This window comes from Chiroxiphia lanceolata, chromosome 2, assembly GCF_009829145.1.
Source record: "Chiroxiphia lanceolata isolate bChiLan1 chromosome 2, bChiLan1.pri, whole genome shotgun sequence".
NCBI lineage: Eukaryota > Metazoa > Chordata > Aves > Passeriformes > Pipridae > Chiroxiphia > Chiroxiphia lanceolata.
Genome location: NC_045638.1, coordinates 11,331,782 through 11,347,199, shown reverse-complemented (window position 1 = coordinate 11,347,199; position 15,418 = coordinate 11,331,782). Strand labels below are relative to the sequence as shown.

At 38.8% G+C, this 15,418-nt stretch overlaps 1 protein-coding gene across 4 annotated transcripts in view; it reads left to right on the top strand.

Moving 5' to 3' along the window:
- Positions 1-1,835: 1,835 nt before the first annotated feature.
- Positions 1,836-15,418, top strand: part of GK (glycerol kinase) — a 34,769-nt gene continuing 21,186 nt past the window's right edge. Inside the window, exons 1-9 of one of the 4 annotated variants that reach the window (XM_032678414.1) lie at positions 1,872-2,007; positions 9,610-9,683; positions 10,321-10,427; positions 10,989-11,066; positions 12,003-12,082; positions 13,050-13,187; positions 13,629-13,738; positions 14,330-14,396; positions 15,006-15,023. In XM_032678414.1, coding sequence (XP_032534305.1) covers positions 1,930-2,007; positions 9,610-9,683; positions 10,321-10,427; positions 10,989-11,066; positions 12,003-12,082; positions 13,050-13,187; positions 13,629-13,738; positions 14,330-14,396; positions 15,006-15,023 — 750 coding nt within the window. In that variant the 5' untranslated portion in view covers positions 1,872-1,929. Of the gene's footprint in view, positions 2,008-9,609; positions 9,684-10,320; positions 10,428-10,988; positions 11,067-12,002; positions 12,083-13,049; positions 13,188-13,628; positions 13,739-14,329; positions 14,397-15,005; positions 15,024-15,418 lie in introns of all 4 variants that reach the window. The other 3 variants (XM_032678416.1, XM_032678417.1, XM_032678415.1) reach the window with 3 other exon arrangements.

Genomic DNA, 15,418 nt, shown 5'->3' with positions numbered 1-15,418 from the left:
GGTTAAAGAAATATCACAGGTTATTGCTGCCAACCCTTCTGTTCCTTGTTAGACACACACAGGCGTTGCTAAAGAACACCTAAGGAAATGGTAGATCTGCACCTCCTAGAAATCTCTGTAACTCAGTGATCCTTATAAACTGTACATAGGTGCAGTAGTATTTCAGGTTTTGCATAAATATGAGTCACATTCCTTCCTCCTTTTCTGGATCCTGAGAGATTTCAGCCTTTGTTGGAAATAATCACATCTTAACTTGAGTTAAAATACACTCAGAACACAATACTGCAGTTTTAAAAGATACAAAGAAATAACACAAACCCCACACTTTCCTAGGAATTATACTGATTAATTCAGATTTAACTAAGATTCCATGGGATTCATTCCTTGAATTGTTAATCTACATGGAGATCCTGTAGCCTTGCATGAGCTTTCCTAGCGACCTGCAGCTGTTGCCAGTGGCATTAGACTAGAAGTTCCATGTAGCATACACCACGAGAAGTGAGGGAAGTTGAGGGGAGATATCTGACAAAGCCAGGCGGGATCACTATAATCTTTTAGTACAAACTGCTGTGAATCCTTCTCTAAGGTTTGCAGCACACTCCTGAGCAAATTTATCTCTGAACTATAGCTAAGTTCTAAGGCAAAACGCCAGTCTTCGCTATAAAATTTAAGAATAATAGAGAATCCTTCCTAATATTTGGTAAGTGGTTCCAGTGTTTCATTACTCTCAGTCTTGAAAATGTGCATTTTACCGCTCAACTGTACTTGTCTCATTTTAGGATTTGTAATTATGGGCTGCAATGAAATCCCCTGCTATTACCCATTAGTGGTAGTGCTGTTCACATCCCTGCCAAGGCTTTTAAGTGCCAGCTGAAGCACTAACAAACAAAACAAGGAAACGTCGGAAGAGCCGGGTAAGATGTCACGCAGAGCATTTCCAAGTGGCAGCAACCAGATTTTGCTTATCAGGGAGTAACAGCGGCAAAACACCCCGAGTTTGGACACAGACCAGTAATGGGGAGTCACAGCGCAGGCAAATCAGTTTAATGGTGTCTGTGGGGGCTGATTTACTGGCACCGTGTGTCACTGGCAACTTCTTGTGTGCTCCAGTCAACATTGTTGGCTTTTGCAATTCCATCACGGGTCTTGCAACACCAGGGGTTTTTCCTGAAGCGCAAGTTACCAGCAGATACGCAAGGTAGGGAGACCGAGATTCCATTTTATTAAGTCAATGAATATTTCTGTGCAACGCTGGGCAAAGCTTCAAGAGATGAAAAGCCGCTTTGGGGTTGTATCATAGATACAATATCATATCTCGGCCGTGCTGTGGTCACTCAGTTTTGCAGTAATACAAAATACGCGGCAGTATTCCCTCTGAACACAAAGATTCCCAGCGGACGTCCCGGTTTGGCGTGCCCCGAGTGGGGACATCCCCCCTCAGAGAGGGAGGGGGTTGTTCCGATTACGAGAGAAACAGGTTTCGCTCCGGGGAACGACGCCTCAAGGCACAAGTGACCCCAGGCTGGTGCCGGGGAGCTGGTTCAGCGGGATCCCCCGGGAGCCACACGGTCCCCCCTCGAGAGCCACCTCAGCCCTCCCGCCTCCCCTCTCACCGCCAAGGGGCGCAGGGGCGGGGCGAGGGGCGGGGGCTGAGGGCGTGACACGCTGTGTGCGTCATGTGACACACCCCCTCGCGCGCCCCCCGGCCCGCCCCTCCCGCTCCGCCCCCGCCGCGCCCCGGCCGCTGATTGGCCGCGCTCCGACAATGCGCGCGGCAGCGCCCCCCGCCCCGCCCCCGCCGCCGGCTTCACCCGCCAGCCACGCGCCGCCGGCCGCGAGCTGCCCGTGCGGCGCCGGCGCGGCCGTTACGGGCGTTGAGCGACCGGCCCGGGGCAGCCGAGCGGGCACCGAGCGGGGGCGGGCGGGCTCATGGCCGCGACCGACCGGACAGCGCTGGGGCCGCTGGTGGGAGCCATCGATCAGGGCACCAGCTCCAGCCGCTTCCTGGTGAGCACAGCGCGGGGAGATCGGGGCGGCGCCGGAGGCACGCAGCACCCCCCATACGGTCTGAGCGGGGGACCCGCGGCTCCTGCGCCTTCTCCCCCCTCCGCCCCGGCGAGGGTCCTTGGCCGTGCCCTTGGGGAAGGGCAGGGGGAGCGGGCCCGCAGGGCCGGGGTGCGCTGCCCGGCTCCTGCCTCTGTGTCGCCGGTGGCCCGGGGGTGCCGGAGCCGCCGGTGTTCCCGCCGGTTGTCCTTGTGCCGCATTCCCGCCGGAGCAGCGCCCGTCTCGCGGAGCGCGGCCGGGAGCGGTCCCAGGGTGAGCCCCGGACCAGCGTCTCTGCTGCTCCACGGGACCGCGAAATCCCGCTGCTCCGAGCAGGCTGCGCTTTAAATCTCTGCCGTTTTAAATCTGCGGGTCGAGTGTCTCACCCTGAACGGAATCAAACGGACGTGGTCCTCAGGCATTAGAGAGGTAGATCCGTGCGAGTTCAGGGACTATGATTAGCTGCTGTTCAAACGATGCGATGACTCCGCCGTACTCCCCTCTAAAACCTACCCAGGCCTGCTGCGGTTCCAGCTCTCATGTCATGGGCATCCTGTGCACTGTAGGTATTCAGGTGGCTGAACCTGCACACCTTGTGAAACACCGACTTGTTTAAACACTGGAGGAAGAGAAGTTTGTTTAAGGATGGAACAATTAATATATTAATCGTATGTATAAGCCTTGAAGGATCTAGTTATTTGTATATTATGCAATAGACTGTAACTAATGTTATTATATATGAAAGGTATGATATAAACTTCCTGCTTGTAAATCTCTACAAATGCCCTGTCCCTTAGTCAGTAAGTCATGGTAATTTGACTTACTTGAATCCCACTGGTAAATTTCTCCATGAAAGGGATAGAGATACTGACTAGATATAAAATGTTGTCAGATATGCACAGTATTGAATTGGGAAGTTGAAATGTTTTGGTTTACTTTCTTTATTTTTCTTTTTTTTTTTTTTTTAGTGCAATGTTCTTTCATGAAGCAGGAGACTAGAATATCTTCTTGACCTGTGTTACTGTTATTACTCAATATCACGACCTTCATGGGATTGTCAAATGACAAAACACAGATCTGGGGGTGGAGAGAAACTCCAAACTGACAAATGACACCAGTAGTCTGCCCTGAATGCCAGTCAGGAGTCCTTTTTGGGAACAAGTCTAAAGAAGTTCCCTTTAACACATGAAGATAAATTCTATCTGCTCTTACATATACGCCAAGTCAATTTTTTCTCATCCTGAAAGGATAATATAAGTAGAACTAAAAGAGACACTGCAAACTTTAAATTTACATGCACGTGCTTTTTACAAGTTCCTCTTACAAGGAATTTCTTACACTAGACACATTCATTGATGGCTTGTACGCAGTCAGGGGGGATTTTGCCTGTCTGCATGAGGTATGTTTCCTCTGAGGAATCAGGTGCTCCCTAATTTTTTCAAAAAGTGTAGTGTGTCTGTCGCTCTTTAATTCTTCTTGTATCTGTCTCAGTTTCTCTCAACTCATGTCAAAATACAACATTGTCTTAAACTTGGCAGTGTGATCATACTATTGTGATAATGAAGTTGCGTGGATTAGAGCAAATAAGACGCGATCACTGAGTTAAATCAGAACATGGGGGAGAGGGAAAGAAGAGGGCAAAGTGTGCAGGGATCTGCTACAAGCCACATTGGTCATGCAGATAACAAGTGTATCTGGAGAATTCTGTGCTGGAAAGGGACTGCTGCAGTTAGAAGAGACTTCACTCTGAAATATTTTAAGCCAAAATGCAATGCAGTGTTGTATGTGCCTGAGTTGTTTCCTTGGCTCTCTTATTGCCTCTTGATCTTTTACCATTAGTTGTTTTGCTTGCCTTCTTAATGATCTCTCTACATTTTTTTTCTATAGTGCTTCAACAATTTTTGTCTCTGCCAAGTCACAAGCCAAAATCAAGTTGTTGTTTACTTTACCTATCATCTAGTTTTTTAAGGTGGAAGACAGATGATTTTGACCAGGTTAAAGAGTTCTGGGTGAAAAATTGTCTGGTCCTATGAGACCAAAGAGTAGTGTCAACAGTTCAGAGTCTAAATTTACAATTACTGGTAGATTTACCAGTGGTGTTCCACAGCTGTCAGCAGTGAGGGCTGATACCCCACAGTATTTTCATCAACAGCTGTGGGGATGGGTTCGAATGCCCTCTCAGATGAAGGCAACCAGTTGTCTGCACCTCCCCAACCACAGTTTGTAGAGAACACAGAACCAGCCTTTTCTCAGACATGCATAGAAAAAGACAACATGTGATGAACACAAGTTGCAGTAAGTAAAGTTTCAAACAGATGGAAAGAAGAAATGTTTCACTATAAGGGCCCAGAAAGTCTGTGGAATTTCCAGCTTTGCAGATACTCAACACCTCACGAGAAAAGGCCCAGAACAACATGGTTTTAAATTTAGTGAGCAGTGAGTTGAGCTAGATGACCTCCAGAGATTAGCTTCAGAACAAATTATTCTGTGTAGGGACACAAGTTTTTAGTCTGTTACGTGAATGAGGAGTCTGTGTGAGCACAAGTGATAAAGAAGCACCAGAACTCAGATGCATTTCTGTTACTATCACTCCTTATTTATCTTTGCCTCTCATGCAAAACACACATGCAGTTTTAGTTTATGCTGTAGCTTTACCCTTCAGGAACCCCATTTTGTATCTCTACTTGGATAAGCTACTTTTGCAAAATTAACTATGTAACTATTTTTGAGCTTGCAACTTTTCTGTTAAGTTGGGTTGAACCTGGATAACAGATTCAGAGTTACCAGGGAGAGCTCAGTGTTTAAGGCTCATTTTCTTAAAGATACAAAGCAGGAAAATAAATTGAGTAGGCTAAACAAGTGTACACAGAAGACTAAATTTTGGCTGAGATGTTTTGTCAAATATTTTCATCAAATACTTGCATTTCTCATGTTCCATTTTACATTATTCATTAATCATATAAAAATCCACCATAACTTCTTTTGCAAAAGTCTAAGGCTCAATAGCTAATGGTGAGCTGAACCACTGTTTGATCTCTTGAAAAGTATTTGCTGGATAAAGTCTTTCTGGCATTTTATCCAGGACATCAAGAATTGAAATATACAGTGAAGTACCTGTACAGTACTAGGTTTGTCAGGCAGACATAGAAAACTTTTTTCTCACCCCAGTGAAATATTTCTTTCTTCCTTTGTTTCATCTCCAGAAGAAGCATTCAAATAAAGATAAATCACACTGCAAGCATTCTTTTCAATAAACAAAAACTGATTTTAGGTAAGGAAGAGATTAGTACCCATTAAGCTTACCTTTCAGAGGGCAATTCATTTCACCTCTCTACTGAAGTAACATGACCTTTTGGGAAAAAGCAAAACTTGATTGCATAGCTAGCCAAGAAGGGTTAAAAATATTGCAAATACATTTTTTTGTCTAGCTCCTATCACTTAAAATGCAGTGCAGTTTTGCGCTTTAATCCCATAATCATGAGCAAGGGATGTCTGTTCATCAGGAGTCTTCCAAGAAAGATGATGTCTGGGAGAATCATTAAACTGTACTTGTTCATAAAATCTGACTGTCTGCATTCCTGGTTAAATGCTAAAGAGAGAATTAATTATTGTTTGTCTATCATCCTTACCTCAGCTGGGTTGATTTCAATGCAATTTGCAGAACTCCAGTTCTGAGCTTGTTGCCTGCAAAGCCATGGCTGTTCCAGCTTAACAGAAACTCATGAGGATACAGCACAGACTAACAAAAATAGCTTTTCTGTAGCAGAGTTGGTTACAAAGTTGAGAGTCATGGAAAGTTACTTCTAAAATCTGTTTTCTATATTGTCTTTTCAGATGTGCAGCTTCTTGCATCACTTCTGTGAGCCTCATATTTCTTTTCATTCTTTGAAAATTGTTATGATGGATTGATATTTTTTCCACTAGATAATAAAAACTGAATGTAATACATAATACGTAATACAAGTAACTGCACCCTTCATGTGATGTATTATATTAAAGATCCTATAAAGAGCTTGAATTAAGTGCTCAGCCCTTGTGCTTGTCTGCTTGCTCACATACAGCATGGCTAAGTAGGTCTTTCTTCTCTCCAGTCTGAGACTCAAGGCTCAAGCTCTAATTCTTTGTTGGGAGTAGAGAGTGAGTGTTATTTATGCCTCTTTATTCTCTCACCAGATAATTTAGCACATATCTGGTGACTTTCACTTTCATCTCTGTTCAAGATAGCTCTACATGTCCAAATAGTGTAGACAATTCTTTCATGACTACTGCTGATAAAATAAGGACAAAACTGACTTGACTGTTTCCCCCATTCTACCAAAATGCAAGAGATCGGTATCGTAAACTTGAACCAGTTTTAATCAATATGAAGAAATGAAAGCCTCTACTCCCAACAAATTACAGAAATGCACTTCAAACCTGTTCCAAGAGGAATATATCGACCTTATCTGAATTATTCACAGAGTCACAGATATACTGAGTTGGAAGGGACAAGGATCATTGAGTCCAACTCTTAGCCCATCCCCAAGAGTCACACCATGTGCCTGAGAGTATATCCAGATGCTTCTTGAACTCTGTCAGGCTTGATGCTGTGACCACTTCCCTGGGAAGCCTGTTCCAGTACCCAACCACCCTCTGGGTGAGAACCTTTTTCTAATATCCAACCTAACCTCCCTGACACAACTTCAGGCCATTCCCTCAGGTCCTCTCACTGGTCACCACAGAGAAGAGATCAGTGCCTGCCCTCCTCTTCCCCTCACAAGGACAGTTGTAACTGCAATGAGGTCTCCCCTCAGTCTTCTCTTCTCCAGGCTGAACAGACCAGTCACCTCATCTGCTCCTGGTACAGCTTCCCCTCAAGCTTCAACCATCTTCATTGTCCTTCTTTGGGACACTCTCTAACAGCTTAATATCTTTCTTATATTGTGGTGACCAAAGTTGCACACAATATCATACTTACTGTCACTTACTTCTCTATCTCACCAGTTGAAGAAAAACAGGGATTATATAGGAGATTTTTTTTTTTGACAACAATTGTGGGTTTTTGGAGGGAGTAGGCAAGGAAGGCTGTGAGGTCCATTTGCTGTATTTATCCTTTATGTATCATCTTTTATGTTTAAATTTAATGACTCTTTCATATTTGGCATCTTTTCACACATCAGAATTCTATTTATCAGTGTAGAATCATAGAATCATAGAATGATTTGGGTTGAAAGGGACCTTAAAGATCACCTAGTTCCACCCCACACCATGGACAGGGACAGCTTCCACTAGACCAGGGCCCTACCCAACCTGGCCTTGAGCATGGATTGTTTCCTGCAAAATCCCTTCTCCTGAAGGAATGTCTGCTGCTTTTGTTGAGAATGTCAGAAGCTTGTGGATTTGTTTGTAATGGATTAGGAAAGTGTGTTACCTAGTTCTTCTCCATGGGCATGAAAAAATCTGTGCATTTTTAGTGTTATTGTTTCTATTGAGAATTTGCTGCTGTCACAACTTATTGCTGTGTCTGTGTGTCTCACACTCCTGGTTCGCTCATGACTTTTTCTAATTGATTCTGTGTTTTCTGCTACCAGCAGGAATCCCTTGCAGTGCCTTCTTTTTCAAGGAATACTGAATGATTAATGGTGAATGATTACTGAATGATATTTAACATTGTTGGTAGGTCAGATACAGGTTCAAGAGAAAGTCCTCTATCTTTCTTTATTCTAAAAACTTAGTAAATGTGAATATGCTTTTCACAGAAAGGCAATTCAAGTAAACCATCTTGCTGTGCACATGCAAAACTTAGCCTCTTCTGTTAGATCTGTTGTGTAGCATTTAAAGACCTGTATCCCATTTTGCAAGTTCCTTCCAAAAGTACAGTACTGACAGAGCTTTCCCTTTTTTTTTGCATACCTTCATGTAAAGCCTGAGCTGGTACATGAAACACAGATAAGTAAATATAGCAAAAAGAATATAGTGGTGCTCTCTCTTTGTAATCTTTCCAACTGGTAGGAGAAAAGAACAATCACATACCTTTTTAAGACTTCCCTTCTGGGCAGTGGAGAGTGAAAATTAGCTTTCAGTGTTTTCCAGAGGTTGTGCTATTTTCATCATTGGAGGTTTTCAAGACTTGCCTATGAAAAAAGCCCTTGAGCAACCTGGTCTAATCTCATAGCTGATCCTGCTTTGAGCAGGAGGTTGTACTAGAGATCTCTTGAGGTCCCTTTCACCCTGAATTTTTCTGTGATTCTACTGTATAAGTAGAATGTTTCTAAACTTCAAAGTTTTACTCTGAAGATACACTTCAATGTTCCAAAGAACATGGAGAATCAAACTTCATCTCCTTTTGTCAGAATTGTTCTAATAGTTTCAGAGTAAAGTGTACTGTCTAAATGTAATCAAGAGCTTATGGATTAAAGCTTTAAGAGAAATTCCTAAAATTTGTGGAATAAGAAGAGAGCATTAACAAGGAAGTCTAGAAAAGATTAAGTTGTATCCTGGAGGGCAGATGGGTATAACTGAATTTTGTTTCTTTAGCATGTGAGCGGTTTCTAAATCTGCCTCATCTCTGCTTGCCATAAAAATTAATATGATGTCCTTTTGACATGTTCTGCAGTTCACCTGAACCTGTTGTTAGATTTTACTTTCCAGGTCCCTGAACATTCTTCAAGCAAAAGATTCTGCATGGTGCTTGTGAGAAAGAGCCCTTTACACAGGAATGTCATCATTGCCCACCCAGTTACTCTGGGTTACTCATTGTACAGTTGAATTGGATGTTTTACCAGGTGTCATCTTAACTTGGCCACAGCAGAAATTCCTTTTGGAAACAGGCCACTGATGGTTAATGAAGATTGTTGAGCATTCCACCTGACCTTCTACTGCAAGGCAGAACCTCTAACTTGTGATTCCTTAAGAACACCTGTTAAAATAGTCCTCATGATTCTCCACTCTGCTGGTTTTTGTTGTAGTATATCCAAATTTAAGTTACTTTTCTGCATGTTCTTCTCTTTTTTAATGTATTCTGTTGCTGCAGTGGCATTCTTTTCTTATCAGGTTGTTCATGAGCTTTGTACTTGTAGATTTTTTTGAGGTAAACTGGGTTCTACCTGGGTGCTTTTTCTCTCTTCACAGTTTGGTCCCTTCTGTGATTTCTCACAGATTCTCACTCTTCTTAAAAGTGAGCTAACCCAAGAAAACACATAGCTCTGGCATTAGACTATCACAGCAGCAACTAAAGAAATGTTATTGCCAACACCAAGGGGTATTTTACTGGGAGATATTCTACAATGCATCATTAGTTTAATTTCTACAACCACCACAAGAAAAAAATGTGATTCTTTCCCAATCCATCAAGAAAAAAACACAGTTATAATTGACAGACTGACAGCAAAGTTTACCAAAATAATCTTTGCCTATCTTAATTACAAAAATGCATATATCTGAACCTAGGTTATATAGATAGTGGAGTTGCTGATAGAAAATTGCTATCCATTATCGCAGCACTGTATTTGTTCAAAAGAATAAATGTTAATTGATTGTTTAAACTTCTGTGCTCACAGAAAATTCCATTGTGCAATTTATTTGCAGGTTTTTAATGCAAAGACAGCAGAGCTCTTGAGTCACCATCAAGTTGAAATAAGTCAAAAATTCCCTAAAGAAGGGTATGAATTTTTTTGGTTTTTATTTGTGTAGAGCTTATGTATTTTATCTATGAGTGATCAAAACTTGAGTTGATTAATAATTATTAAGAGCATAGTATCAGCCATAAAAGACTGTATTGTAGGAAAATGGCATAAAATAAATCACACTGGTGTTCAGTATATGCCTTAAGTTACAAAAAATAAAAATACTTAGTGTTTTGCTCTGATCACTTGTTACCGTATTTAATGTCTAAACTTCAAAGTTTAAAACTAAAATTTAAATGAGACTTAGCGTCTCATTTAAGATGGTCATTTATACAATTTAATCATAGTCTTCAGCTCAATCCGTAGAAATATCTTAGTTTGTTTTCTGAATGAGTTTTTTTTTGTTTATTTGTTTCTAACTGACTTACCATTTGCTGCCAATGCACCCCATGTGGAATAAAACAAAACAAAATTCTTTGTTTTCTGCAGATGCATTTTTGTGAAAATGCAGCTTACAGTTTAAAAAGGGTTTGAAATTTCTTATACTTTTCCTAGATACGTAAAACATGTTTTGTAGTTATAATTGTATCAAAATGTTCAGCTTATTTTTCAGACTAGAATTTCTTTTTTTTAATGTAATTTTTTGCTAACTGGTGTTTACTGTTTGTTAAAGATGGGTGGAACAAGATCCAAAGGAAATATTAAACTCTGTCTTTGAATGTGTGGAGAAGACCTGTGAAAAACTGAAACAACTGAACATAAACATCTCTAACATAAAAGGTACTTAGGGGTAACTGAGGCCTTTAACATACTCGGGGTTGAGCAATTCAGATTCTCTAGTTTTTAAGTTAATAAATAGAAAGGTGGCAGCATTTGCAGCCTCAAATAAAATGTTAAATTGGAGTTGAAAGAAGGTTTTTTGGGAGGAATAAGGAGAAAATAAGTCCCTTGTGTATATTAGCAATGCAGAATTAACCTAATCTTGTAAAACCAAAGACAAGTGATAAATGAAGAAATTCTGAAATTTAATTTAGGACTTATTCGGGGAAAGCTAGTTTCACTGTCGGTGTTGTTGCTATCTCAGTTTGTGGCCAAAAAAAGAGAGAGAGATTTAGAGCACATAGGTTAAGCAGCAAAAGTGGAAAGATGAGTTTTTAGAAGTAACATTTCTAGATTATAAGATAAAGAAGTTGGAAGCTTTTTATTTCCCATTTACTTTCCTCTTCTCCTTACCTGTCCCTCTCTCCTCTCCACCTCTCCTTTCCATCCCTCCCCCCCCACACACCAAAAGAGGAAATCAAACCTTCTGAAAAGGATACTTCTTTCTATTTTGTCCTGAAGCCATTGGAGTCACTAATCAGAGAGAAACGACAGTGGTTTGGGACAGGACAACTGGAGAACCTCTCTATAATGCTATTGGTAACTACTATCCTTTCTGAATATGTAATATCGTAATACAAGTGTGTTGTGGAAAAAATACTTTCCCAGTTTCCTGTGCAGATCTCATTATGGCCTAGCCTACTAATTTCTTTGATTTTTTGATATCTGTGTCATAAGCTGTGTGTTTGTATACATACCAGTGCAGTTAAAAAAACCCTCTTCCATGAAAATTCTAACTTAATAAGTATCTTTATGGGTTTTCAAAAAATCCCCAGTGTTCTTGAGGGGCTCCTTGGTTCCTTTCATGTAATGAAGTTCTGAGTTGTGCATAATCACTTCCTTTGGAATTTTCAGAATGCTATTGATTTAACTATAAAGGAAAATTGTGTTAAGTGGGTTTAAAGAATCCTATTGATCAGATTTTACCAGCTGAAAAATAGTAATTGTCTAGAATTGCTCTTTTAGGCTTTGTCAAGTGACAGATACAGTTTAGAATGGTATCACAGTATTTGAATATTCTATATTCAAATATGTGTAGTTAACAGCTTTATCTTAAGCCCAGCTATACCTTAATAACTGAACTGGTCCTTTAGTTCAAAGTTTATAAAGGAATAGTAAATAATCAACCTGCTATTTGTTTTTTAACCTCTTAGTTTAGTCACAGTCATCTGCTGCAAAGTAGTGTTAGTCATTTGCTTATACTCTGATCAAGTATATATCCTATTATGTGGAAAATTCTGTTTGATTTCTCAAATAATTTGTTCTTCTAAATCAAGTGAATTTACTTAACTATTTTTAATTTTTACAACAGTGCATTTAAAATACTCTGGCAATACAATATTCTTTCAACTGCATGAAAAGACAAAAATAGACAGAAATTTACTGGCAAGAGTTGTAATTCTGTAGAAGTAGCCTGTACATGTCACTTTTTGTGTATTAAATCTGTTGATCAGTTAATTTTATTCATGCTTTTAGTGTGGCTTGACCTGAGAACACAGTCAACAGTTGAACGTCTTCTTAATAGAATTCCAGGAAAAAACAAAGCCTTTTCTAAGGTAAGAGATATTCCAGAACATTTAGCTGCTACAGTATATGATGTTTTGGATATATATATTTAAAATTCTCCAAAACAAAGAAAGTCAGTTGTAGCTTCTAGTCCCTCCTTAGCTTGCCGAGTAATAAAAAAATGTGCATAATACACTGATCTCAGACTAGAAAATGTTTCATTTCCTAAAAATAAGTGATTAACACTCCTTACACATTTCACTAGAGAAGCTAAATGAGTAACAGTGAGACTCAATCATGTGCTATCCAGCCAATGATAAGTAAACATCACACACAAAAATTAAGATCATGTAGAAAACAACTATTTGGGAAATAATTTATTGATGTGAAATTAATTATCCATTCTCATTTTATGCCTTAATATTGAAATCAATTGCAGCCAATCTGATAACTAGGAAGATAGTTCACAAAGAGCAAATTCATTTATATATATATATGAGTATATATATAACAATTTGGAAAAAATGCTTGCTAAAAGGTGTCACAGTTCTTTGATTAATATTGTCCTTGACTGATTGTATAAAAATTATGCATTTTTTATATTCTAAGTTTCTTGTAGGCAGGAAATGGATGTCAAAAAACATATAAATTTTCTTCATTTTGAAATTCTAGTAGAATACAAATTTCATCTTTCCCATGTTGTGCTCATTTTTGTTGTTGTGACTTGTTGTCAAGTCATACGGAGATGTCCTAGATAAGACAGGATTTCTGCAAACAACTTTTTCCACGTAAATGATCTTTGAACTGCATTTAGATCAGCTTTGATCTTTGTCCATTAATGCACTGGTTATTTGGTTTTGATGTTGTATGCTTAATTAAATAACAAGTTCATGTAATTTCTCTTGAGTTTTGCATCTTTACTTTTTCACTTACTGTCACCATTTTTAAATATAACTACACTATCTATGGAAAAGATACTTTCATGGTAATAAAATGATTTTTTTTTTAACTTTACAGTTTAAGACTGGCCTTCCACTTAGCACTTATTTTAGTGCAGTGAAACTTCGATGGCTTTTGGATAATGTGGAAGAGATTAAGAAAGCAGTTGATGATGGAAGAGCTATGTTTGGTACTATTGATTCATGGCTTATATGGGTATGTATTTGTGAATTTATTATCACTCTTTGTAAAATTAAGTTCTATGTCACGCAAATTCCCATGCAAAGTATTGTGATACAGTGCTGTGGTAGAGCACAGGGACACACTGGGATCACACAATGATGTTAATACAACCCACTAAAGAAATTCCATTAAGTTCCTTGCAAGATAAACTTTTACTGTCCCTGTATCACTATATTTTTTTTATAGATTCTTGTATGTAGTTTGCCATTATGTAGCTTGCTGTAAAATTTTACTCACGCTTTCAGAAGAATCTTGGGCTCTAGGAAGTTGTATTAGGCCTGCCTCTTTAGTTGTTGCAGAAATATCAGAGTTCCCAGTCCCAAGCTAAAAGCTTTGTGACTTAGAATTTTTTCTGTAGTTCGTTGAAGGAAGCCTATATCTTTCCTTGACAAATACTGTTATTTTTTTGTTCAGAGTTTGACAGGTGGGAAGAATGGAGGAATTCACTGCACAGATGTAACCAATGCCAGTAGAACGATGTTGTTCAACATTCATTCCTTGGAGTGGGATCCTGAGCTCTGCCAGTAAGCTCATTTTTTCAGTAATACTGTTATTTAGATACTTTCTAACTCATTTAATAGTAAGAATCTCTTATGTAGACTAAGATCAGCAGTTACTTTTTATTTACTGTTGACATTAGTGACTAAGATTTGTTGTTCTCCAGATGTCCAGTTTACTCTGGTCTGGATTAACTAAAAGTAGCAGAATCTGTCTGTAGGTGGAGGTCTGGTTCATGTAAACAGTGACATTTAATAGTTTATTACTTAATCAAATTTGTGAGGCAGTTACAATGATAATGTCTCTATTTTAAATATACATTTATTACCAATTGTATTATAAAGATATTGTTAGAGGAGGAATGACTTCCCACATGAAAGAGTTCCATATGTCCTCAAAATATTGAAATATATGCTGGTTTACTCCAAAAATCAATGTAATGTACTGTAACAAGTAGAAAAACACATAACTATGGATTAAACCCTAGAAATCAAAGTTCCTTTTATAGGTTTGGGGTTTTTTTATTTCTTAAGCTTAAACTTATCTAAGAAAAAATGTAAAATGTTTTCTGATTTAGGCACTGACCATATATATACATTATTTTGTATTGTGTTCAGGTTCTTTGAGATTCCTATGGAAATACTTCCAAAAGTACGAAGCTCCTCTGAGATATATGGCCTGATGGTATGTTTTCTAGTATTTTTATGAAGTTAATCTTGTAAAAATATAACTGTATCAATATGGATTTGACAGAATTTCTATAGATTAAGACTGATGACTTTTTCTAGACCCATATTGCTTGATTTCTGATTAGCATGTTGTTATCTACTGTTGTATAATATTATATGAAGTTGAAAATTTGTTTACTTTGATACAGCACCAACTCTTCTGGTACAATGGCATCTAATTTATTAGCTTCAAAACTGGATAAACTGTATGTTTGATTTTGCATTCTTTTTCCTGGTAGACTGTGCTATTTTTAATTAAGAACATAGAGACATTTTGTAATTAAGACAAGTTATGAGCTTTTTATTTCAAATATAACTCTAAGTTCCCTGAAAAGTAAATATTATTGCTAATGTGTTAATGGAAGTGCCACTAGAAGTCATTGCTGACTTATTTATGTGAAGGTCAGATGGGAGTGAGTTGTATTAAGCTGAATGAGTGAGGTAAATGGAAAAAGATACTACCTGACCACTACAACAGAATTGCTCATCACTTTAAATGTGAACTTCTGTTTCTTTTCCCCTTTCCTTCCATTTTTTTTCTTTTTCTTCCTTTTGCTGGCTGTAGAAAATCTGTCCTAGCCTGGTGAGTAGAGGCTTCCATTAGGCTGACCACCTATATCTTACCCATTCTGCTCAGATGCTGTGCATTTTCTTTGGTTTAAGGATTAGTAAAAGTGCACTTTCTAGACCAATAAATTTGCCATGTATTTCCAAATCTGAAATATTACAATTAAAGTTCATGCCAAAATTATTTCTAAAATGTGATCTTGATGTATGTGTTTGTCTTAATTTGCAGACTGTTGAATATTTCTTTTTATAGTGAAATAAAAAATACAGCTACTGGTTAATAGATGTTGGCTGTATCATTTTATAAATGAGAAAAGAAGGCCATTCTGTCTAAACATATTAATTCTATTATAGTTAAATATCAGATTCATGCAGAGTTTTTTAGTGAATTTATAAATGCAGTTACCATAA